The 25,859-nt window shown below is 33.8% G+C and overlaps 1 protein-coding gene across 1 annotated transcript in view; it reads left to right on the plus strand.

Annotated features, from left to right (window-relative positions):
* Positions 1-12,401, plus strand: part of LRFN5 (leucine rich repeat and fibronectin type III domain containing 5) — a 252,068-nt gene extending 239,667 nt beyond the window's left edge. The window contains exons 3-5 of the mRNA XM_045900762.3: positions 1,230-2,634; positions 5,334-6,046; positions 12,301-12,401. Coding sequence (XP_045756718.2) covers positions 1,250-2,634; positions 5,334-6,046; positions 12,301-12,401 — 2,199 coding nt within the window. The 5' untranslated portion in view covers positions 1,230-1,249. The remainder of the gene's footprint in view (positions 1-1,229; positions 2,635-5,333; positions 6,047-12,300) is intronic.
* Positions 12,402-25,859: the final 13,458 nt, after the last annotated feature.

The raw sequence follows: 25,859 nt of genomic DNA on the forward strand, positions 1-25,859 counted from the left end.
ATGTGTGAAATCTATAGTTATAGAAGTATTTTGTACTTTTTGTTACTGCTTATCATGGAAAGGCTAGTTTAGTACCAGTTATTCCATCATGAACAGAAGAGTAAGACTATTTCATTTGTTGAGCATGACAGTTCTTACTCATTACATCCACATTGAATATGATATAAAATAAATAAAAACTATAAGAATATGTTTTATTTAGAAAACTAGGTACATTATTTCTAGAATAATTCTGTATTTTATATTGTCATCAATTAAAAAAATTTATTTTCTCTAGCTATTTTCCTTGGAATTTAAAACTACATGTAATTTATGAGAACTTTTGATTGCATATATATTAATATTTTAATTTTTGATGATTAATTTCAAGAACAAATACTTCAGATCAAACTGGAAAATGAAACTATCAAGATTTTTAAAAAATTATATTTGGATTACATTTAAATGCCTTAAGATTTTAAAAGAAAAAAATGGAATGATAGCATCTTTTGGGACTCAATGTCAAGAATTTTGATGACTACTTTTCATAAATGATCTTTTAAAATCCAATTTTACATCAAATAAAATATTCTAATATTTAAGGAGCTCAGAGCACTTGTGGTAAATTTTTAGCCTTTTTATTTTTGAGAATAAGAGCCTTTATTTGCATTTGCAGTTAGGTTGTGAAGGTTGTACTATGTTCAAGATAGTTTGTAAAGATGAATAAGATTTGATTAATGATTAATTACTTTCAAATATCATGCCACAAAGTTAACAATAACAAATATTGTCTTTTATTGTTTCTACTCAGTAAATTGAAGTGCTTGCAAATCCTTAAATATATCTTTAATCTTTTGAACTTATGAGATATCTTTCAGGGTTATGGGCAAGTTTCCTAACTCCTACCCTCCAGTCTCAGCTGAATGTCACTTTTTTTGTACATCCATGAAGTACCCTGGACATATTGCAAAAATAGCACATAATTTACAGAATTGTAATAATCTGTTGGCTTCTTTGTTTTCCCCCATTTGATTTTAAATCCCATGAGGCCAAGGAATGGTGTATTTTTCAACTTAGTGTCAATTATAGCCTGCAATACAGAGTAGATATTTTATACTTGTTTGTTAAGTAAACAAATGAGTAAATCACTTCTGTATTACAATTTGCATACAAAGGATTATTCCAGTAGGAATATGAACATTAGTGAAATGATTGGATGCTAACACTACATTTTGTATCTTTTCTTACAGGCTCTTAAATCTGATCTACAATGGAAAAATTTCTTTTTTATCTGTTTTTCATTGGCATAGCAGTGAGAGCTCAGATCTGTCCAAAGCGTTGTGTCTGTCAGATTTTGTCTCCTAATCTCGCAACCCTTTGTGCCAAGAAAGGGCTTTTATTCGTTCCACCAAACATTGACAGAAGAACTGTGGAACTGCGGTTGGCAGACAATTTTGTTACAAATATTAAAAGGAAAGATTTTGCCAATATGACCAGCTTGGTGGACCTGACTCTATCCAGGAATACAATAAGTTTTATTACACCTCATGCTTTTGCTGACTTACGAAATTTGAGGGCATTGCATTTGAATAGCAACAGATTGACTAAAATTACAAATGATATGTTCAGTGGGCTTTCCAATCTCCATCATTTGATACTGAACAACAATCAGCTGACTTTAATTTCTTCTACAGCATTTGATGATGTCTTTGCCCTTGAGGAGCTGGACCTGTCCTACAATAATTTAGAAACAATTCCTTGGGATGCTGTTGAGAAGATGGTTAGCTTGCACACCCTTAGTTTGGATCACAATATGATTGATAACATTCCTAAGGGGACTTTCTCCCACTTGCACAAGATGACTCGGCTAGATGTAACATCAAACAAATTGCAGAAGCTACCACCTGACCCTCTCTTTCAGCGAGCTCAGGTATTAGCAACCTCAGGAATAATCAGCCCATCAACTTTTGCATTAAGTTTTGGTGGAAACCCTTTGCATTGCAATTGTGAATTGTTGTGGTTGAGGCGTCTGTCCAGAGAAGATGACCTAGAGACTTGTGCTTCTCCAGCACTTTTAACTGGCCGCTATTTTTGGTCAATTCCTGAGGAAGAGTTTTTATGTGAGCCTCCTCTCATTACTCGTCATACACATGAGATGAGAGTCCTGGAAGGTCAGAGGGCAACCCTGAGGTGCAAAGCCAGGGGGGACCCTGAACCTGCAATTCACTGGATTTCTCCTGAAGGGAAGCTGATTTCAAATGCAACAAGATCTCTGGTGTATGATAATGGAACACTTGATATTCTTATAACAACTGTAAAGGACACAGGTGCTTTTACCTGCATCGCTTCCAATCCTGCTGGGGAAGCAACACAAACTGTGGATCTTCATATAATTAAGCTCCCTCACTTACTAAACAGTACAAACCATATCCATGAGCCTGATCCTGGTTCTTCAGATATTTCAACTTCTACTAAGTCAGGTTCTAATGCAAGCAGTAGTAATGGTGATACTAAAATGAGTCAAGATAAAATTGTAGTAGCAGAAGCGACATCATCTACTGCGCTACTTAAATTTAATTTTCAAAGGAATATTCCTGGAATACGTATGTTCCAAATCCAGTACAATGGTACTTATGATGACACCCTTGTTTACAGGTAAGAAAAATTAACCAATTTTTTATACTTACCATGCATCTACATTAGTAGGGCTTGTTAAGGTACTACTGACTTGGTTTTTTGTTTTGTTTTGTTTTTGTTTTTTTAACTGGCAGTGCTACTCTGTGTTGTAATTACAGCACTCCACTTTTTTTTTAAAGTGTATAATGTAAGGTTTGTGAAAGGTGATTACCTGTGGGGAAATATTTTGAATGGTGTTATTTTTAGAGAGTTCAAATTTATATTTAATATTCTGCTTACTTACTTTTTTTCCCCTCATCTAAGAGATGTGACTATCAGAGAACAAGATTGATTTATTTTAAAAATTCAAAAACATACCAGAACTTACACATCCACATGAGTGTTCTTTCCTTCAAGGAAGTCACGTTGGGAGGCTATTCCATTATCCCAATGATGCTGGCATTGCTCAAAGCACTTTTGGAATTATCTTTAGAACCTTCGTCATACTATTTTGAATATCCTCAGTGGTGGCAAATCTTCGTCTTTTGAGGGTGAATTTGAATTTTGGAAACAAGCAAAAGCCACTTGGAGCCAAGTCTTGTGAATAAGGTGGGTGATCAAGATGGGTATTGCCATTTTTGGTCAAAAAAATAGGATGTAACTATAAAATAATGAGACTGATTTTTTTGAGTGATTGAGTTATGTGCATGTGTATTATTTCATATACACTGGTTCTTAAGACAGTTCCAAAGAGAAAGTTTATAAATATTTTGAGCAGTGAAAGTATCACTGGAGTTAAGTATGTAATCTCCTCATAAGGAATTCGATGGAGAATTTGCATCTGACTATAGATTTTCTGGTATGTTTTTCTAAAGTTCAGCCTCATTGATTTATAGTCACATCTTGTCCAATTTTCAGTTGGAAATATACATTTTTACCTCTCCATATAATTTCACTCATAATAGACTATTATTACTCCTAGGAAATGATGCAAAATCATGGTTTTGAAATATACATATACATATATATATTTTGTCTTGAAGCTTTTCTGGAATAAGATCAACTCAATTCTTATATACCCAGATGAATTCTTGAAGATAATTTGATTTTCACCCATGTATGGAAATGAGAGAACTTTTTTTAAATGAGCATGGGCTGGTAGAAAAAAAAAACAAAACTGGCCCAGCTAGCTGTATGATCGATCCTGGGCAAAGTCCTACATTGCTGAGTTTTAATTTCCTTATCTTTAAAAGCAAGAGATTAAAGTAAACAGTTTCTAATATCTCTCTCATCACTAAATGTATGATCATGTAGACTATGATGCATGCATATTAGCATAAAGTTGTTTGTCCTTCTTATACTCAGCTGCTCTTTACCTGGGTTATCCATTATTTAACCCATTGTCAAAGAAGAATGTGCACCCCTACCCCTCAGCTTCCTGTAGCTACTAACACTGTATATATATATAATGTGCCATAGGCCAGTTTCTACTTTCCGAAGACTAAGATCCTAATCCTGCTATGACAAGAAAATTCTAGGTGACCTTCAGAAAATTGCTTAAATTTCCTGACTTCAGTGTTTGTCACAAATAAAATAGTAATGCCTACCTCATACAATCATCGTAAGAATAAAATTATAGTGTTCCAGAAAAAGAAAAAAGAATAAAATTATAGTGTATATAAAGTGCTTAGTAATGCCTGGTATTTATCATACACTCACTGAATGATAGTGATTTTGATCACAAATCACAAATACATACTGTGCCCTAAAAGGTTCCTAGTTCATTTAGAACACATTATCTAGGTTGTATAACAGATTAGCATTGCCAAGTTTTATCTGTCAGGGAAAATATAGTTTCAAGCATTTTTTTTTCTAAATGAAATCTTAGCTTAGGTCATATTTGGTTGCTACTTAAAAAAAAAGTTAGTGGGAAAAAAGCACCCACAGAAGAGTTTTGTGATATAATGGATTCAGAGGTATCTGTAAACTTTTATCAAACTTAGCAACTGTTCTGAAGGTAATTTCATCAGCCCACAATGGGCAGGATGAGGGATTTAGGCTCTGGTCAACAGCCTTGCCCCATTCATGTTTTCAAGATAATACTCTTCATACATTCTCATCAACCTCATTTTTAGATAAAAACATACTGGGAACCAAGTGTTGCTGGCATAAGAGAAGGCTGAGATCTGTAAATAAACTACTTTAATCTTAGTAATTATCGTAGTTACAAAATATAGGTTTGCTGGGTACCATTCCATAGCAGCTTATAACTGATTTGGAAAATAAATACTCCGATGCATTTCCATTCTGGTTTCTAATGTGATTGTCAGTGTTTTCCCTTCCTTCAAATTGGCTTTTAGTCACAGAGGTGTTGTAAGTGCTAAATGGATTTGTTTAGTAGTCAGATAATGTCACAGTCACACCTTTCAAAAGCAATTTGCCATAAATGATTTTTTTAGCAGTGGCTTTTATTAGGAGTTCTGGTTTGCCAAGCAATGTAATTAGGAAGCTTGTCAAGGCACGGTGCAGTCACCATTGATACAGTGCAGAATCCAGCAATGACTTTTAACCATTTTACCTAGGCATATATAAGATTAGATCATTTTCCCATATTTCATATCTGTTATAATTGTGCTTATCTTAATGAGTACCGGAATGAAACAGACCTGAAGTCATAATGGCTCTGTGTGTCTGTATGTTTTGTTTTTAACATTAACACAAATTCCATTGTCCCTCAGAATGATACCTCCTACGAGCAAAACTTTTCTTGTCAATAACCTGGCTGCTGGAACTATGTATGACTTGTGTGTCTTGGCAATATATGACGACGGCATCACTTCCCTCACCGCCACAAGAGTTGTGGGTTGCATCCAGTTTACGACGGAACAGGATTATGTGCGATGCCATTTCATGCAGTCCCAGTTTTTGGGAGGCACCATGATTATTATTATTGGTGGAATAATTGTAGCGTCTGTGCTGGTTTTTATCATCATCCTCATGATCCGGTATAAGGTTTGTAACAATAACGAGCAACACAAGGTCACCAAGGTCAGCAATGTCTACTCTCAAACTAATGGGGCTCAGATACAAGGCTGCAGTGTCACACTGCCCCAGTCCGTGTCCAAACAAGCTGTGGGACATGAAGAGAATGCCCAGTGTTGTAAAGTTGCCAATGACAACGTGATACAGTCTTCAGAAACTTGTTCAAGTCAGGACTCCTCTACCACTACCTCTGCTTTGCCTCCTACCTGGACTCCAAGCACTTCTGTGTCCCAAAAGCAGAAAAGAAAGACTGGCACAAAGCCAAGTGCCGAACCACAGAATGAAGCTGTCACAAATGTTGAATCCCAAAACACTAACAGGAACAACTCAACTGCATTGCAGTTAGCTAGTCGACCTCCTGATTCTATCACAGAGGGGCCCACATCTAAAAGAGCACATTCAAAGCCAAGTAAGTTTCTCACTTTGCCTGCTGACAGATCCAGAGCGAGGCACAGGTACTCCCTGAATGGAGAATTAAAGGAATACTATTGTTTTAACTCACGGAACACGTGTGGACTGTTTTCTAAAAGAAGCATGTCTATGAATGCGATGTTAATTCAGTCCAACAGTTCTGATGGGCGTAGTGGAAAAGCATCTCTCTCAGATTCTGAGTGGATATTGGAAAGCACTGTGTAACCAATTATTTCTTTTTAATGAAGAAATTATTTTGAAAACTCATATAGGAAATTGGAATTTGAAATTCCAGCTTTGTTTCTCTGATACATGCCTCATAGAGAGAGCCAAGGTGTATAAACCTTCTAGGTACAGTTTGATATGTGAAGGTAACACAGATAAGATGGTTTAGGGGGAAAATCATGACATGACAGTGCCTTCCCCTGCCCTAGGACTGACCTCTAGGTTCTACAATAGCAGAGCACAAAATAAAGGTTGTCACGGGACAAAGAAGTCTTACATAAATAATGCTATTTCCTCCAGTCTTACAAAGGACCACCTAGGCTGATTAGTATTTTTCAGTGAGTAGATTGTCTATTTTCTTTCAAGGACAGTGGCATTTGTTTTTTGGCAGATATTAAAAAGAACACCTCTGTGTTGTTATGGTGTTTAAAATAAAATATTCAATAAGTATACCCAGACAGTGTTAAAATAGGTACACTTCTAAACAACATTCATGGTTCAGGTGCCTTAATAGATTTATGGTATTTCTCATCCATGACATAGCTTTTTTGGTGGGGAGCAAAAGAAAAGTCAAGTGATTTTGCATTTATCAAAGAAATCCAGTTCAGTTTCAAGTCACAGGCCAGAATTCTGTATGCTACTACCCTAGGCACAGGAAGGTGTTTTCATTCATTCGGTACACATTTGTGGAATGAATGAGTTTTATGTTTTTCTTTAAGTAAGTTAAAAAGGGAGACAAAAATACCAGGCTCCCATTATCAAAGGAATGTCTATTGTTATCACTAAGTGAAGTAAAAAAAAAAAAAAATACTTCTAATGGAATTCTTATTACATTTATAAGCAATATGAAGTCATTGCTCATTAACCAGATAGTGGTTTTGTTTTCCCCTTCTGCCTATAATTCTCAATTGGAATGTTTCTTTCTTAGAGTAAATGCATTTATTTTAACCAAAACCTGTGATGAAATTTAATTAGAAATCATGCAGCTTAGTGGGAATCCATCATTAAAAAATTCTTAAATTTAATCAGACAATAATATTGCTCCTTGATATATGGTATTCTTGGATATCCACTGAAATCAAGGTCTATAGATAAATGTTCCTATCTACTCGCTGAAAATCTTACATTATATTGCAACTTGATGGTGTTTCATTAAAGATTGGTAGATGGGGGTTAACATTAAGGCATTCTTTGGTATTTGGGATGGGAGGTTGAAAATAAGGCTCAGATGAGAATCTTGCACAAAAAAAATTAGCCATAATATAATAAGATACGTACTTTATTTATATAACATACTCCATGGGAGTAAGTTAAACAGTAAGTTTAATATCTCTTACAGATCATTTGGAAATATCATTAAAACACAGATGGTAGTCATTAGTTTAATTTTCTTCTACTAGAGGCATATGTAAAAACTTCAGTTAATTTTAACTTGACACAGAAACATTTTATACACGATTTATCATGATGACATTCAGAAACAGGTAAAATTAAAGCAGAGATTATTTTCCACACCAGTCTTGAAAAAAATTATCTAATGGGCCAGTATTATCTTAGGTGTTTCATAAATGCCTCCTCTGCCCTGGTTCCCTTTCTAAAGCTTTCCTTTCACATTTCGAAAATCTAATCAGCTTTCATGGGTCACATGTATAGTTCTTTGGAGGAATAAATGAGATTACATGTGTGATCATGTTTTGTAAAATCAAAAACATTACACAGAATGAAGTGTATCTTCAACACTATTTCTGTAATAATGCTCTAATCCCAATTTAACATTTCTAATTAACATCAATTACTTAATTCTTCAAAAGGTGCTGATGGACAAAAGCATATTGCTTTTCCCTTTCCTAGTTTTTACCTATATGGTATTAAAAAGTCCCAAATATATAAACGCTTTTGAGACTTAAACAAGTGAATCCCCAAGGAAGAAATCTCTGGCATTATGAAGGTTGTGGTCAAGGGGGCTCTGAAATCATGCATAAAGGACACAGTTTAGCATATCTGTTCCAAGTTGCCTGTATTTTAAAAAATCAATTTTCTGCTTATGTTTCAAATGAAACATTAATTCAATATCTTTTATTTCTTATAAACATTTAGAACTCTATAATATCTAATCATGTGAAATTTATTCTGTTTGACTAAAATCATTGAAACCATTTAAATTTTTATTAGTTTTACTCAAGACTGTTTTCAGGGTATATTAACCAAATGCATGAACACATGTTTTTAGAAGTGATAAAAAGGCTCATATTTCTGTCTTTCTATAAGTTTATATTTTGAAAGATCAACGAAAGATTGGCCTATCAAGAGGGTCAAATGTTTTTGTTTTTGTTTACGAGTATATGAAAGACTTTTTGCTCAGGGCAGTTTCAGTATGAAGTGACTGAAAAATAAATCTATGGGACGGTTGAGGGTTTTTAAAGGTACCCGGTATAATATCCGAAACACACTAGTTACTCAAATGAATGAATGAGTGAATGGATAGATAAATAAATAAATGAATGGGGCCAGGGAGGAAGGTGCAATAGTAAGAATTTTGATTATATGCACAATGTTGATTTGTGATCCAGCTATTTTATTACTATAAGCAAGAAATTCTGTCTCTTACTGTTTTTCTTTCTGTTATTTCTTGCATTTCTCATTTAACCAGCTATGTGTATGTGATCCAAAGCATATGGTTTGCTGTTGCTGACTATGTATAGGTTATATATATTGTTTTTTGCTTCCAAGTCCTAAATTATTTTTCTTTTTTTTTAGCCATGCTAAACTATGGTTACAGGTTGTTAAATATGATAACTAACAAACAATATATTTACAGATATTTGCTCCAAACATTTTTTAATTATATGTCTTCCTGTGTTGTTTTTGTTTCTTTTGGATAAGTGTCCCCCAATTCCAAAATGTCCAACTATTATTAAAGTAGGTCTTTTTATTTAATATATGTAATATCCAAGCATCATAAAGGGATGATGAAGCATCCAATGCTGCCTTGGAATCCTAAGAGGAAACAAAGTTTGGTTTGATGAATACTATTCATTTTGACCCTACAAATAGACTGAAACAGAGGTACATTAAATAAATAAATTAGATACGTAAATACCCTCACTGGGACCAATTTATTTCCTAATTTTTTTTTTTTAACCATTAAACGTAGTTAGTTAGGTTGAGGCCACAATAAGCTATTTTATGCTTTCAGACAGTTGATTTTATCTGCTCTGTAGATATATTTTCCAAAAAATGTTTTAGAATATTAGTTATAGAACTATTGTAAACCATTTATAGACATAACAAATCTATTATCTGAATGATACATACTTTCCCACAAGAAGTTGAGAAATTAAAAGAAAATTAAATGTGTTCCATTTATCTACAGGAATCTCTTTTTATCTTTTCTTAAGAAGTACTTTCTACTTCACTTTAAAGCACTCACAAAGTACTTAACTTCCAAACTAAATTTTAACTATTTTATTTGCTTGTATTACTGAAAGGAAACTAAGTATTTCATTTATAAAGGTAAAAAACTAGAACAATTATCACAAGATCCACAACAATGGCCTCTTAGTTCTGAAATTTTCCCATTTTTCCTTTTTATTCACAACAATAAGCTTAACAACAATCATTTAAATGCCAATAGTTAAAAAAATAAAAAGTGCTGAAAACATAAAGCATCTTATTGTACATAGAATTGCAAAGGTAAATGGGTCATTTTTCAAGGACTGCAGATCTGAACCCATTTTCTTATTGGTATGACAAAATTTCACTTCTATTTTATGTTGCTAAGAAAGCAATGTTCATTTATATTATACGGAATGAAGACTATCTATTATCTTTTCCTTGCTCAGTCATCCCTTGTGTTTAAGGAAGCATCCAGTCTTTCTTCTTTAACAGTGAATGTGGATGCTTCTGTCTGTAAGTGTTTGTAGTGTTTGGGGAAAGGACTGAAGTCCACCCAGAGGTGGTCCGGATGGGAAAAGGCTATTTTTCTTATCCTCCGCAGTTGATGATGATAATCATCATCACTATCGTTATATAGTCATTATTATTATTTACATTATAATGGTTGTGAGTGAAGCATTTTTGGGGCGTCAAATTTATGGATAAAAAATATCTTGTCTTTAAAATTTCATAGAGAAAAGAGAAAATAACCGAAATGAATGCCTGGGATTTTGTAATAGTTTCAGAGCTCGGTCTTTTCAGATTAGTCCATCCTTTTTCTCCCATGCTAGATAAATGCATGCTGGGACTACACATACACTTACTTTTGTCAGGTTTGGGGGATTTTGTTTGTTTGCTTTCTGAAATAAAACCAATCCTTCTTATAACAGTACCGAGGATCACTTAATATCGAAAGAATGGTGAAAATATTACTGTGATTGAGTCTTCCTAAAAATGTGGTATTGTCTGAAGTGTGGGACACAGAAAGTAGCACTTTCTACCTAGGAGTCTATTTAAGTATGAAATTTCCTTGTTAAATAAGGGTAATGTATTTGCAATTTTATCAAATATTACAAGTGATCAGTATAATAACTAGTGTACCATTGTCTTCTGGTTTTGTCAGCTATTTCTCAAAGTCGAAATTTAGGATCTAAAGTTACCATTGATAAAATATATACACAGTATATACTTATATATCTATATATGTAATATATAGATATACCAATATGTATGCTTAGCAAATTAATCAGTTAAAATCAGAATTTTGTATCTTGCAACATAGATTGTAATTGATGTAGCAAAATTATATTTAAATGGGCTAACTACCAGAGAACTTCTCCCAGAACAACTGTACAAGCTATATTACTGAGTTATAAGATTACAATGGGATATAAACTCTCTAGTAGAAATTTATTTTTCTGAACTTCCTAATGATTATGATCTCTACAACTTGTAGAGATCCGCTCTTTTCAAAGAGATGACTCTTATGTCCATGAATTTTAAAATTAAAAAAAATTTTTTTTCAAATGCATTCAGAGAAAGTCATGAAGTCCTTTTCATTTTGTGTTTGGAAGTGGATGTACATTTGATCTTGCCTGAAACATGAATTAGATACTGTGATTCTGCTCAGAGTATGTCCAATAAATTATTCAAATAACATGAAGGGCTTATGAAATATCCTATGTTGGCTCTACCATAATGTAATTTCCTAAACATTTTTTTTTCCTGGATAATGTGAACATGTCTTATTATTGCTTTCATGTAAAACCTAATCTCCAGAGGCAATTATAAATTTCTTTGAATGTTTGTGCTGGAGGTTCTATAAAAAAGTATTTTGTACTCTTCTCATCACACTTACCTGTGAACCCTGAGAATAATTTTTTCCTAATATTTTTTCTTATCATTGTGTCACTTCTTAATGACTAAGAGTATTTGTTTTAAAAGAGGACATATTGGAAAGAAATAGAATATGTGCTATGCAGGGCTAGGTAATGGTATTAAACATTTATAGCCAACTGGAACATACATATGGACATTTAAAGACAGAATGGTTGCATATAGAACATTAGTGTTTTATATGAGGATACTGGGTACTTCATAAAACATGATATTATTTTGGGGGCTATTGAATAATGATTATTGTAAATGATTATTTAATACTCTGCATGTTGAACATAGTGAAGCTATGTTTCCCATTTTGGATTCTCTTTTCCTTGGTGTATCTTTCCATATTAGTTGAAATGTTAACTTTGAGTAGGGAAAAATGAGTAGAAGCCTGATTCCCTTCTTGAACTCTTTGAGGAAAAGTGCATTCCATAATAATAATTACTCACGTTAGCAACTGGGACAATATTTTTAAAATTCTACCTGTATGGTGTATTATATATCAGGAAGTAGCCATAGACAACTACAAAGTATTTGCAAAAGTCAATTGCAATTAGCCCAAGAACACGTAAGTTTTTTTAAAAGAAGTCTAGATAAATCTCTGTTAAGAGAAATCTTATCAAGATTTCAGTGAGAAGTGTTTTCGGGTCTGTTTCTTAAAAATGGAATTTGTGTATTTGTTTATGACACTGAAAATTTTGTTCCCAGATGCTTTGCTGACTAATGTTGACCAGATTGTCCAGGAAACACAGGTGAGATTTTGTTACCTGTCTCATAGTTCAGCATTAAGTGGGCATACTCTTTTATAAATAATTTTTTTTTAATTTTTTGCAAGCTTATGTAACTTGTTGAAATTTTCCATTAAAACTACTCAGTTCTCAGTGGTACAAACTAAAGTTTAGTTTGGTTAAATGAATTTCCAGTTACTAAATTTAGACATATTTCTGGTTAACTGAACATTTCTGATTCATACTGTAAGAATAAAGGGAATACTAATGTGACTTTGGAGTCACTCTTATACCCATGCATGATATAATGTGCATTTTACAAATACTTCCCAAGACAGTAGCTTGATAAGAATGTATTCACTCCTTATCCTTGACCTCCACATCCTAATAGGAGCGGAAATGATACATTATACCTCCCTGGAAGTGGATGAACAGAAGTGTTTCAGTGTTACCCAAAATGAATGAAGCCACTATAAAATGGAGCAAAAGACTACATATGAAATATTCATGGTATTCCTTTTGTCAGCAACTGATTACTCTTCTTCTTCTTTTTTTGTTCCTTTTTGGAAGTTTCAAATGAGTGTTTGATTCCTGCATTTTAATTGGATCAGAAAGTGTGTTTCCAGAGCAGAATAGCACTTTAGCAATCTGTTCACACAGCTGGAGGCATCGGCCATTGGCTTAAGGTTTGGCACAGAAAAAATATTCTGCTTGTAAAAGTTCTAAAAAAGGCCACTGATTTATTTTTTTAGTGGTAAAAATAGGGTCTTTTTTTTTTAACATTTTGTATTTAAAAGATAATAACTTGGACAATCATTCAGGGTTTCCCCTAATGAGTTCCACTCCCAAATTAAACACCGTATTTTTCATGCATCATGTCTCTGAGTTCAGGATCCCAATCCCGTGTTGCAAAAAATGAACAGATGGCTCACTAGAAACAATCAATAGCCCAATGTCTGGCACACACTTTGTGTTCTGTTTTGTGTACTGAACTGCCCTGCGTGAAGGTGCATTGTTTCATCACCCCCCAGTGCTTCCCTTTCTCACTCTGAACCTCTCTCTCTCTCCTGCCCTACCTCTCTTGCTGCCTTCTTTCCTCCCTCTCTCTCTCTGCCTTTGATTTCTGAAAGTTCATTTATCATGTAACTTTGGACATGTAGCTGTTCTGAAAGAGAATATCTTTAGAAAGGGATTAGAAGGTAATTGGTTAATCTATCAGAAGCACAGTCCAGAACAGTGCTGTTTTATCAAGAATTGGAAGCAGGAGAGTCAATCTAAGGCATTTTTCAATTATCAATTAAAGTATGATGAGACCTCGGTGTAACTCTTCTTGGTACTTGGCAAATGATTTCTGCCTTAGGAGACCTATCCTTTCTACCCTGTCCATACTACCAGTGAAGCCCCTTGGAAGAGACTGACCTACGTGGCTGTCTTGTGCCTTTCCCATGGTTAGCAGTACTTCCCCAGGTGTGAGTGGAGTGAGGTAGAGCTGGTAGAGATTTCTTGTGCTCATGGCTTCCCAGCTCTTTTTTAGGGGGGGAGGAAGGGATATAAATTTTTAAGTTTTTATTACCTGCAGGATGGTAACAAATGTGTTTTACTACCCAAAGGCAAATATGTTTTCCAAAATTTTGGACACTGCCCAATGCATTAAATTTAAATTAAAAGGCTACCTATGTGTGTGTGTGTGTGTGTGTATGTATATATATAAAATTGGGGTGCCGGGGTAGCTCAGTTGGTTAAGCGTCCAACTCTTGGTTTTGGCTCAGGTCATGATCTCAGGGTCCTTAGATTGAGCCCTGTCTCGGGATCTGCTCTCAGTGGGGAATCTGCTTGTCTCTCTCCCTCCCCCTCTGGCCTTCCCCCTGCTCACTCCCTCTCTCTCTCTCTCTCTCAAATAAATAAATAAATAAATAAAATATTTTTTAAAAAAAGTAAGCAAAAAAACAAAACACCTTACAACACATTTTTGTTTTTAATATAACAAAATGTTTCCATGGCAACATTATTAAATTAATTATACCACAGTCCCTCATATAGCATCAAACTCTAATAGGAAGGTACATAAAAGACAGGTTCCATCCAGTCAGTGGTATAGGTGTTCCTTGTACTGAGGTATCTGCTAAGATCATTTTTTTCCCTAAGGTTGAAGAATTAATACATTTATATCATTTCCATTAGCCAGAATATGCCCTATGCCATTTTGTTTTCCTTAAGACCTTCCCTGCATGTGTATAGAAATAGAATGAACTTAAAATATTTGATATATCACATACGGTCCTTTTATAATAAAATTATAAGATTCTAATCACACTCAGATGAATTGAGAGCAAAGAGAAGAGGAATCAGCAAAACTGGTAGTAATTACATGTAAACTGGCACTTGCATATGTTAACCTTATGTTTGAAAAGATTGTTATACTTAAATCCAGTAAAACAATTCATATGCCATGTTTAGAAGTATAAAATAGGAACGGTTGACTAGTTGCATTTTTTTATTTATTTAGAGAGTGAGAGATGGGGGGAGCAAAGGAAGAGGTAAAGAGAATCTCAAGCAGACTCCTTGCTGAGTGCAGGGTCCAATGGGAGGAGTCAATCTCACAACCCTGAAACCATGATCTGAGCCAAAATCAAGAGTCCCACATTTAACCGACTGAGCCCCCCCAGCTTCCCCTGACTACTTGCATTTATACTGAAAATGTCTTAAATAACCTTTCTTAAAAAGTATTTGTTATATTCGGACCAACAAAATATGTGTACTGTGTGTGTGGGTGTGTGTGTGTGTGTGTGTGTGCGCGCGCGCGCGTGCGCGCTTAAGTATGCACAAGAAATACCCCTTAATCTACAATTGCTTGCACTAGCCTTTAAGGAAATAGCTTCCTGATTCTAATTAATTTGACTTCTGATTATTCTGTTTAGTATCAATTAAGGTATTTAACAAATTTAAAATTTGTCATAAAACCCCTGTCACAGGTGCAATAACCATGAAAAGAGACACTTTTTTTAGAGAAACTATTAAGGTATAAATGAATAAAAAGTAATGCTGATTATAAAGAAACACCAACATTTAACATAGGGTTAGGAAAAAATATGAAATAAGAGCTAAACAGCAAAGCAAATGTGTATATATGATCCAGATATCTTTCCAATGTTATTTCCCAGTAAAAATTACCATTATAAAGTATTTGGTTCTGTAGCGTTGGTTTTTTTCTAGGATATTCCTTTCAAGTGAAATTTTTAAAAATAAGAGTAATAGAATAGGCACATATGCACATATGTAGAAAACTTTTAACTAATTTTATAATAATTAAGCCCATTTTTGATATTTACTTGAACATTACAGTAAGTCAGAAAAAACTAGAACCCTAGTATCAGCAATGATTTTTAGAAATAATTTCCTTCTTTTTTAGATATCCTAACTATACAAGATAAAAATCATTCAGAGTTCTTACTTGCATTCAGAGTAAGGGCAGTAACAGCATTTTCCCACAATCCATTCAACGTCAGGACCTTTTTCCTTTTTTTAATATTGGGGTAGCTTCAATGTCCTCTTTTCTTTATAGTACTGTTCATAAAACTGTCCCCAGTATTTTGCATGATACCTTTTCACTGTTCAATAAGGAGCATTATCAAAACATCCTGAGCCTATCTCAAATTCATTATCTTTAGTTCTTGTAACATTTTAGCATGATTATTATAGTCTGTTTTTTTTCCTTTGTGATGCTCTTATAATTTGTGTTCATATTTAGATCTTTATAGAATCATTGTAAGAGTTTGTCTACTGATAAGTGAAGTAAAAAGTGTTATTTTGAATATCCTACATATACAAGTTTTTATTCAGCTTCATATTATGTCACCATTTCAATAATGGTAGTAGCTTCAGGGCAGGCAAATTCATACCATAATTTCCAAAGCTGATCGTTAATTGTATAATCTTTGAAATTAACAGCTTTTATAAAAGCCATAATTCCGTAGTTTGTTAATAGTTTTTTTATGTAATGTGAAAATGATCTCATTATAATATGTAAGCTTATGCAATCATTAACTTGATTTTTTTTTTTTTTTTAAGAGAGGAAGAGAGAGCTACAGAGAGCATGTGGGGGAGGGGCTGAGGGAGAAGTAGACTCCCTGCTGAGCAGGGAGTCCAACCAGGGGCTCCATCCCAGGACCTTGGGATCATAACCTGAGCCGAAGGCCGATGCTTAACGACAGAGCCACCCAGGAGCCCCTCATTAACTTGATATTAAAATGTTTTTGTATTCTGGAGGAATTTATTATTTCTAAAGTCAAAATAGTTATATTGTCCACTATATTTTTCTTCTATTTGTATTTAGTCTTTTCTATATCACTGCTTCCTGAAACTTGAACTTTGGTATAGTACAACTACATCTTTTTTCTATCAAAAGGAGCATATTATTGGAAAGACAAACAGAAATAAACTCATTGTAATCCAATTTCACCAAAATAAGCTATGCTATGAACCCAATAGATAGGAATTTATATATAATCCCATTGTAATTTAGAGTGATTTTGTGGAGTTTTTCTTAGAACATTCCAGGTAAAAAATGATAGTGAGATCTATATTTCAGTCATTTCCAAGGTAATTATTTTTTTATAAATAGGTTACACATCTATTAACTATTAACAGTTTTCAGACATGGTGTAAATCCTTTGTTTAATAATTTTCAAAAACTATTGTTTGTGCCAAAAGTAACTTCAGCTATTCAGATGAAATATTTTCTCTGCGCCCCGCCCCCGTTTTTTAAAGGTTTTATTTTTAAGTAATCTCTACACCCAGTGTGGGGCTCAGACCCACAGCCCTGAGATCAAGGGTCACATGCTCCACTGACTGAGCCAGCCAGGTGCCCCCAGATGAAATATTTTCTTAAATGAAACATCTCTACAATATTTTTCCTACCTTTATCACGTTAAGTTTTTTCTACACCAAATATGTTCTACATCAGCATTTTGATATAGAATAGTCTTCCATATTTCACGATTCATCTGTGCCATGCATTTTATAACACCCAACTTGTAAACATAGTTCTTTTTGAATGGGAAGGGACAAAAATTACTTCTATTTCATATTTATGAAATTACATATTTATCAAAAATTGTTTTTCATCCCTATTCAAAATGGAATTTATAGACATATCTTAAATCTATGATGCTGAGAATCCACATTAGAGGAAGAATATTTTTACAGTTTGATATTTAAATATTTTTAAATGGTTTTTATATTATGTTATTCAAAATTAACTATGGAATGCCTTTCTTGTGAGTTATTGTCAGTTTACACATTTATTTGCTCTGTGGGTGAGGAACTAATTTATGAAGAGGAGTAATAGTCTTCACTAACGTTTAATGTATAATTAAATTTTATAAAATTTCAATATGATACAAACTCCCAACAGACTATATTTAAAAAGTAGTGATCACTTAGATTTTATATGTGATGAACAGATTTGGCCTAATATGCTCATAGTTTTAAAACCAGTATGATTATTTGTTAAAATTTAAATGCCGTGTATTAATGAATAAAATCATTATTTTTTTTTCCTTGAGAATGTAAATGTGAAAAGCAAAGCAAGGGAAATGCCATTCCACAATTTGGCTTTGACTTGCATAACTATTTAGGCTTAATGCATTTAGATTCCTTTTTAAAATGAGATTATTTTATATATTCAGAATTTGAAATTACCAAGCAACATTTTAAGAGCCGATGTGCATGTCTAGATAGTTCTTAGGAGTGTATCTTGTATTCTCTAGCAATAAACTCCTGCCTGGTTGCTTATAGTTCTGTAACTTTTAAATTACTAGCACAATGATCTTATTACCTACGTATTTTCTCTTTGTTTCTTTGTTTCTTTTCTTTTTTCTTTCTTTCTTTCTTTTTTTTTTTTTTCCGTGTTCTCTTTTCCCATTTCAGAGGCTGGAGTTAATCTGAAGAGCTCTACTTCTTTCTCTCCTGAAAAAAGTTGCCACTGATATTTTTACTGGATAAAATTTAAAAAATGTTTCAATTCACAAAGGTTAATTGTTGAACTGGTGTCCTAGAAGAAATTGTCCACAGGAGCCGAAGCAGAAGTCTCTGACGCGGATGGAATTGGCTCTATCAGACCATGGTTCATCCCCTTTTAAAGCCAATTTTTTTTTTTTCTTCTGGCCTACAAGTATTTTTTTTTTTTAAAGAAGGAAACAGAAAAGCCTACATTGGCATCGAGTTCTGTATCAATCCATGTTACATTGCCATCCATAATTTAAGACTGTAGAATCCTGAATAATCTATATCACTTTAACAAATAAATGTTTTACTATGACAGAATTTGTACAGTGCCTGATTTGTGGAAATATCAATTGCTTCAAGTATGAATGGTGCAATGATGACTGTAAGAACTAATAATGCTATTTTACATTTATGTAATGCAAAACCTTAAGGAATCAAATTTGCTTTATAATATTGGACCTATTTCTGCCATGACTGAAGTGCACCCACATCTGTGGGAGAGCAGTACAGCTATTTTAAAAGTTTTACAGCAATCTTATGCTTCAGTGTAAGACAGAAAGTGATGAGGGATCTCTTCTCCTAGTAGAGCTTCAGAAAGCTTCAAAGTAGGCACATATAGTAATTAATCCAAATTGATTCATTGCCTTTCTGGAGAGCCGGGACAAAGAGGTTTTAATAATTTCAGGCCTTATATTTCATTGTAAGTGCCCATTTAACCCATTTTGCAGAATTCCAGGGTAAATAAGGAAGAACAGACATCTGATTTAACACCAACAAAAATAGGTGTTAAGACATCTTTGGTGGCTAATAAATGTTAATACAAACATACGTAGGCAGGATCCAAGCCTAGCATTCAAGGGCTGATCCTGGTATCAAGCAGGGTTGAGTTCGAAGTCTAGATCTGAGCAAATTTGGCCAGTTACCCACTCTTCCATATTCTCACAGGAGAAATATTGTAAAATCTGAAAATGTAGGTAAACTTATCACTATACTTGGTGTAAGCAATAAGTTTAATTTAAAAACAGTATTAGCAACTTAGTGCAGGTTCTCTAAAACGTTAGAGATTTTATTTCTGTTCCTTTACAATTCTGTTAGTTATTGATCATTAAAAGTAATATGTAGTTTAATTTTTTAAAAAAGCCAGGAAACTGTCTTTTAATAAATTTAGCTTATCTGTTAGCTAGTCCACGTCTCTTAGACTATTATAAATATCCAACCATCCAAAGAGAAGTTACAGAATGTTAGCGTTTAGATGGCACTTGGAATCTGTGCTCAGAGCCTAACTAAACAATTTAAAGAAGTTCACTCCCTTGCAGACACACACAATGCATGCTTGAAACAGAAGCGGCAAGTTTGAATTGAAATGTAGTTGATTTGTGACTATGGGCAAATGGCTTCATTCTGTTTCCTGGCAACTCTAATGCCCTGGAGCAATCCTGTTTATGTGTGTGTACGTGTATATATGCATGGATAAATGTTTTTAGTGACAAAAGACACACAACTTGAACAATGCATCTACAGATCTATACAACTTTTCTCCTCCAATATAAAGTGATAGGAACACAAATGGCTTTCCTGGATCTCTGTGCAGAGTTTAACTTTTTAAGGTCTCAGGAAAAACGGCTAACTTTTCTTTAAGGCCATTCTCCTGTTTATATTTCTCCCTCTCCCTTGGGCCTGATTCTTGTCTATTCTGATAGTTTTCTTTTTTTTTTTTTTTAAGATTTTATTTATTTATTTATTTAACAGAGACAGTGAGAGAAGGAACACAAGCAAGGGGAGTGGGAGAGGGAGAAGCAGGCTTCCTGCTGAGCAGGGAGCCCGATGTGGGGCTCGATCCCAGGACCCTGAGATCATGACCTGAGCTGAAGGCAGACGCTTAACGACTGAGCCACCCAGGCGCCCCTATTCTGATATTTTTCTTGATGATAATGTAGCCTGACCTCTTCACCTCTTTAGGATGTTCATACTATTGTGCTACAAGGAACATGATTTTTCATGTAATTCAAATGTGTTACAACTAAAATTACACTTAATCATTTCAAATCTTTGCCCTGCATCCCCTACACCTAAATCTAAAACTTCCCCTTTTGCACACGTTCAAACAACATCAATCAGGACACTCCTAGTGTACTTAGTTTCTCTTTTTGAAATGGCATTTGTAAGGAAGACTGAGGCACAGTCTCTGATTCTGTAAGTGTGCACTACTCAGTTGTATATGGACAGATATTTACTTCTTATACTATGAGATTAAGAGAACACCAGTCAGTGTACACCCATAACTAAATAGAAATAATGATCGCAAAATAAGTTTTGCAAAAAAGTGATGAAATATCTTGAGGATAAGTAGAAGCGATTTCTTTAGCTGAGCTTATAATGTCACAGGCGTGATCTAATGGATGGTAAAAAGTCTCAACTGTAAAGCTCTTGAATATACATTGGAGATCGCTTCCATTTTCCTGTTATTCTACAATCCTGAGTAATACTGGAAGTAATCCGTTTGCTAAAAATATATATTGTAATGAGTATTTACAGTTCAACTTGTGACATATCTTACACATAATATAAATTACATCAAACACACAAGAAAATCGAAAGTATTTTGAATGCAACATAGGTACAATTTGTGAGACATGAAAATGGCTTGAAAACTATAGTTTATATTTTGAAAATCTACAATCATGATTTTTGAAAGCCATGATCTGTAGAACCAAAGATTAGTAATAAAGCACTATTGTTAGTATTGAAAGGAATAACTTACACATGGAAAGGAAAACTCAAATAATTTTAATTTTCCTCTTTATTTGTAATTTAGTAGCTCTAAGATTAGTTTTACAAATTTCTATTGTTTGTTCAATTATATAATACCCCTTTTCATATTTGTAGAATATTTTCTAACACATTCTTGGTTTGTTTTGCTCAAAATATATTCAGATTATTTCTACTTTTATTCTGTTTTCCATATGTTAGGAACTTATTCCTTTTTTAATTCCAAAAGGTACTTATACTGATATATCATAGATCTACTTATTAAATGGTGTGTGTGTGTATGTGTGTGTGTACATGTGTCTATCAAGGAATATGCCATCATTTAAAAATGCAAGTGATGCAGAATATGTTATGTACAACCAAAGTAAAAGGCCCTAGAACATGATTGTTTTATTTGATAAACAAGTATAATATATAAGGAAACTAACCACATTAGATTTTTTTATAAAACCATTTTTTATTGTGCAAAATACATAAAATTTGACATTTTAACGACTTTGTACAATTCAATGGCATTAATTACATTCACAATGTTATGCAATCATCACCACTATTTTTTTTTTTTTTTTTTTTAGATTTTATTCACGGAGAGAGACACAGCGAGAGAGGGAACACAAGCAGGGGGAGTGGGAGAGGGAGAAGCAGGCTTCCCGCGGAGCAGGGAGCCCTATGCAGGGCTCAATCCCAGGACCCTGGGATCTTGACCTGAGCCGAAGGCAGACGCTTAACAACTAAGCCACCCAGGCACCCCCATCACCACTATTTTAAAAACATTCTTATCACCCCATACACAAAATCTGTAGCCATTAAGCAATAATACCCATTCCCCTTCTCTCAGTCCCTCGTAAGCTCTATGAATTTGCCTATTCTAGATATTTCATACCAGGGGGATCATACAATGTTTGTCCTTTTGTGTTTGGCTTATTCCATTTACTGTAATGTTTCTAAGGTTCATCCATGTTGAAGCATATATCAGAATTTTTTATGGCTGAATAATATTCCAGGAATATATGTAGTACATTTTGCTTATCAATTCACCTTTTGATGGACACTCGTGTTGTTTCCACCTTTTGGGCACTGTGAATAATGCTACAATGAACATTGTTAGTCAAGTATATATTTGAGCGCCAGTTTTCAATTCTTTTAACTATATACTCAGGAGTGCAATTGCTGGATCCTAGGGTAATTTTATGTTGAATCTTTTGAAGAACTGCTAGACTGTTTTCTATGTGGCTATACCATTTTACATTCATTCCCGTAATGCGCAAGTGTGCAAGTGTTCCAATTTCTCCACGTTTATAATTCTCAATTTTTTTAACAGTCATTCTAGTAGGTGTAGATTAGCTCATTGTGATATTGATTTGCATTTCTCTAATCACCAATGATCTTGAGCTTTTCATGTGCTTATAGGCCATTTGCATATCTTTGGAGAAATGTCAACTCAAGTTCTTTGCCCCCCCCCCCCCTTTTTTTTTATTTGAGAGAAAGAGAGAGAGCAGAGGGAGAGGGGGAGAAAGAATCCTTAAGCGGACTCCCTGCTGAGCATGGAATCCATTGCGGGACTTGACCCCAGAACCCTGAGATCATTACCTGAGCTGAAATCAAGAGTCAGATGCTTAACTGACTGAGCCACACACACCAGCTGCCCCTTATTTGCCCATTTTTAAACTGGATTGTTTGTTGTTATCGAGTTGAAGGCATTATTTATATCTTCTGGATATTAAACCCTTCTCAGATATATTATTTGCAATTTTTGTCTTCCATTTTGTAGGTCTTTTCACTTTCTTGGTATTATATCCTTTGATGAACGAAAATGTTTAATTTTTATGAAGTCCTATTATGTATTTTTTCTTTTGCATTTGTGCTTTTGGTGTCATATCTAAGAATTCATTGCCCAATCCAAGGTCACCAAAATTTATCTCTGTGTATTTCTCTAAGAGCTTCATGGTTTTACCTCTTACATTTAGGTGATTAATCCATTTTGAGTAAATTTATGTATATATTTTGAGGTAAAACTCCAACTTTATTCCTATAGATGTGGAAATCCTGTTGTCCCAGCACCATCTGTAGAAAAACTATTTTTTCCTTATCAAATGGATTTGACAGGCTTGTCAAAAGTCAGTTGACCACAGATGTGTTTATTTCTATTCCATTGGTCTATATGTCTTTATGTCAGTACCCACAATGTTTTGATCACTGTAGCTTTATAAGTTTTGAAACGAGAAGTATGAGTTCTCCAACTTTTTTTTTTTTTTCAAGATGGTTTGGTTACTCTGGGCTCCTTGCAATTCCAAATAAATTGTGGAATTGGCTTTTCCATTTCTGCAAAACAGCAGTTGGAATTTTGATAAGAATTGCTTTGAACCTGTAGATCATTTGGGTAGTACTGACATCATAACAATATTAAGTCTTTCAATCCATGACCATGGGATGTCTTCCCATTTACTTGTGTCTTTTTGAATTTCTTTCAGCAATGTTTTACAGTTTCCAGTGCACAAGTCTTTCACCTCCTTAAAAAATTTATTCCTAGGTACTTTATTCTTTTGATGCTCTTGTAAATGGAATTGCTTTCTTAATTTCCTTTGTGGATTCTTCATTGCAGATATTTAAAAACAAATAATTTCTGGGTGTTAATCTTGTACTCTGCAAATTGGTTGAACTTGTTCATTAGCTCTAGTAGCTTTCTTACAAATTCTTTGGGATGTCTATATATAGAATCATACCATATGTGAATAAAGATAGTTTACTTCTTCCTTTCCTATTCTGAGTGCTTTTTCTTTTCTTTTCTTGTCTAATTGCTCTTGCTAGAAATCCAGCACAATATTGAAGGGCAGTGGTGAAAATAGATATTCTTGTCTTACTTTTTATCTTAAAGGAAAGCTTTCAATCTTTCAAGATGAGTATGATGTAGACTATGGAATTTTTAAAACTGAGCTTTATTGTGTTGAATTTCCCTTCTGTTCCTAGTCTCTGCTGTTTTAATCATGAAAGTGTGTTAATTTTTTTTCAAATGATTTTTGGTATCAGTGAGATTATCATGGGTCTTGTTTTATTAACTTCATTCTATTAATGTGGTATATTACATTGATTTTCTTATTTTTAATAACCTTAGCATCTCTAGGATAAACTCCACATAGTCATGGTATATAAACCATTTAATATGTTGTTGTATTTGTTTTGCTAGTATTTTGTTAAGGATTTTTGCATCTCTATACACCATAGATATTGTGTGTAGTTTTATTTCCTTGTGATGTCTTTATCTGATGTTGGTTTCAGGTAATGCTGGCCCTTCCAAATAAGTTAGGAAGTGTTTTCTCCTGTTCTATTTTTTGGAAGAGTTTGAGAAGAATTGATGTGAATTCTTTCAGTGTTTGATAGAATTTGCTAGCGAAGTCATCTAGTCCTGGAGTATCTTTGTTGGGAGATTTTGCATTATTGATTTAATTTCTTATTGTTATGAGTCTGTTGAGATTTTCTCTTTACTCAAGTCAGGTTAGGTAATTTATATGTTTCTAGGAGCTTGGCATTTTCATCTAGGCTATCAATTTGTTGATGCACAATTGTCCTAGTATTCTATAATTCTTTTTATGTAAGGTCATTCTTATCCATTTTTTAAAAGTGGCTTATTGAAGTCTCCAAGTGTTACTGTAGTACTGTCTATCTTTTCAGTTCTGTCCAGTGTTGCTTCATATATTTTGGGACACTGTTTGCTAGTATATATAAGTTCCAATTGATACTCTTTTGATGATATGACTGGTTTTAGAATGTTTTTAAATGTCACAAATTTAATTATCCTAATTGTTAACTGAATGAATTTGTTTTGAGTTCACTAGGTTCATTGTCACATCTATTTCACTGGTTTACAACCCAAACTATCATTGGTTTCTTTCTTACATCATAAAGTAAACCTAGTCTTTCATTTCTGTCCTCCTAAATGAAATCCAATTTTAAAGCTTAATACTCATCACCCACTTGAGTCTTATCAACTAATCAATATGCTAGTTTCTTTGTCAATAACATATACCAACCTCTTGGAGACTGCCCCCACAAACCAGCATTCTCAAATGCCACCTCATCAAATCACCCGCAAAGATATTTTTTCTCTATAGAGGTTAGTAAAGTGGGTCATAAACAATTTTATTTGCCCTTACGATTTGAATACTGACATAAAAATTAAGAGACCACAAAAACTATAATGCTTTCCAAAAGAATGTATAAGTTATCTATCTGCATAAATCATTCACAATTTTTAGTAGCATAACATTGTGAATACCTGTAAAGGCCAACAATAAATATTCTAAGTATATTATTGTAGCATAAATGCCAGTCAGTTGAAGTCCATGAAGTCTTTTTGAAAGAGTTGTTTTAAGCTATCTTTTTGTTGTTCTACCTTTATAAAGAAAAGGAACATCAGGGGTGCCTATTAAGCTAGGGAGTAAGATATTGCATGACCCCTAGGAAGTATGAGATGTGCAAATGTCTAGAAGAAGAAAACAATAAAGTGGGTCTGAATCGCCCACTTGAATTAAGAGAATATAATTGGGGCATTAAGAGTCATACATTATCATATTTAACAATTTAGATATAGAAATTTAATTGAATGTGATTGGAAACTTTATTTGAATATATTTCTGAGGGGAGTGGCTTAGAGAATGTTCACAGGGAATCTCTAATCCCTAGAAAGACTCTTTTATTTCTAAGGGAAGATTTCAAAATCTCCAGCCACCTTTATCAAACTCGTTCAATTGTGCAACCATTTGTTAA

Source organism: Mirounga angustirostris, unplaced genomic scaffold, assembly GCF_029215605.1.
Source record: "Mirounga angustirostris isolate CCGP_5_RB_7025 unplaced genomic scaffold, mMirAng1.0.hap1 SCAF_9, whole genome shotgun sequence".
Classification (NCBI taxonomy): domain Eukaryota; kingdom Metazoa; phylum Chordata; class Mammalia; order Carnivora; family Phocidae; genus Mirounga; species Mirounga angustirostris.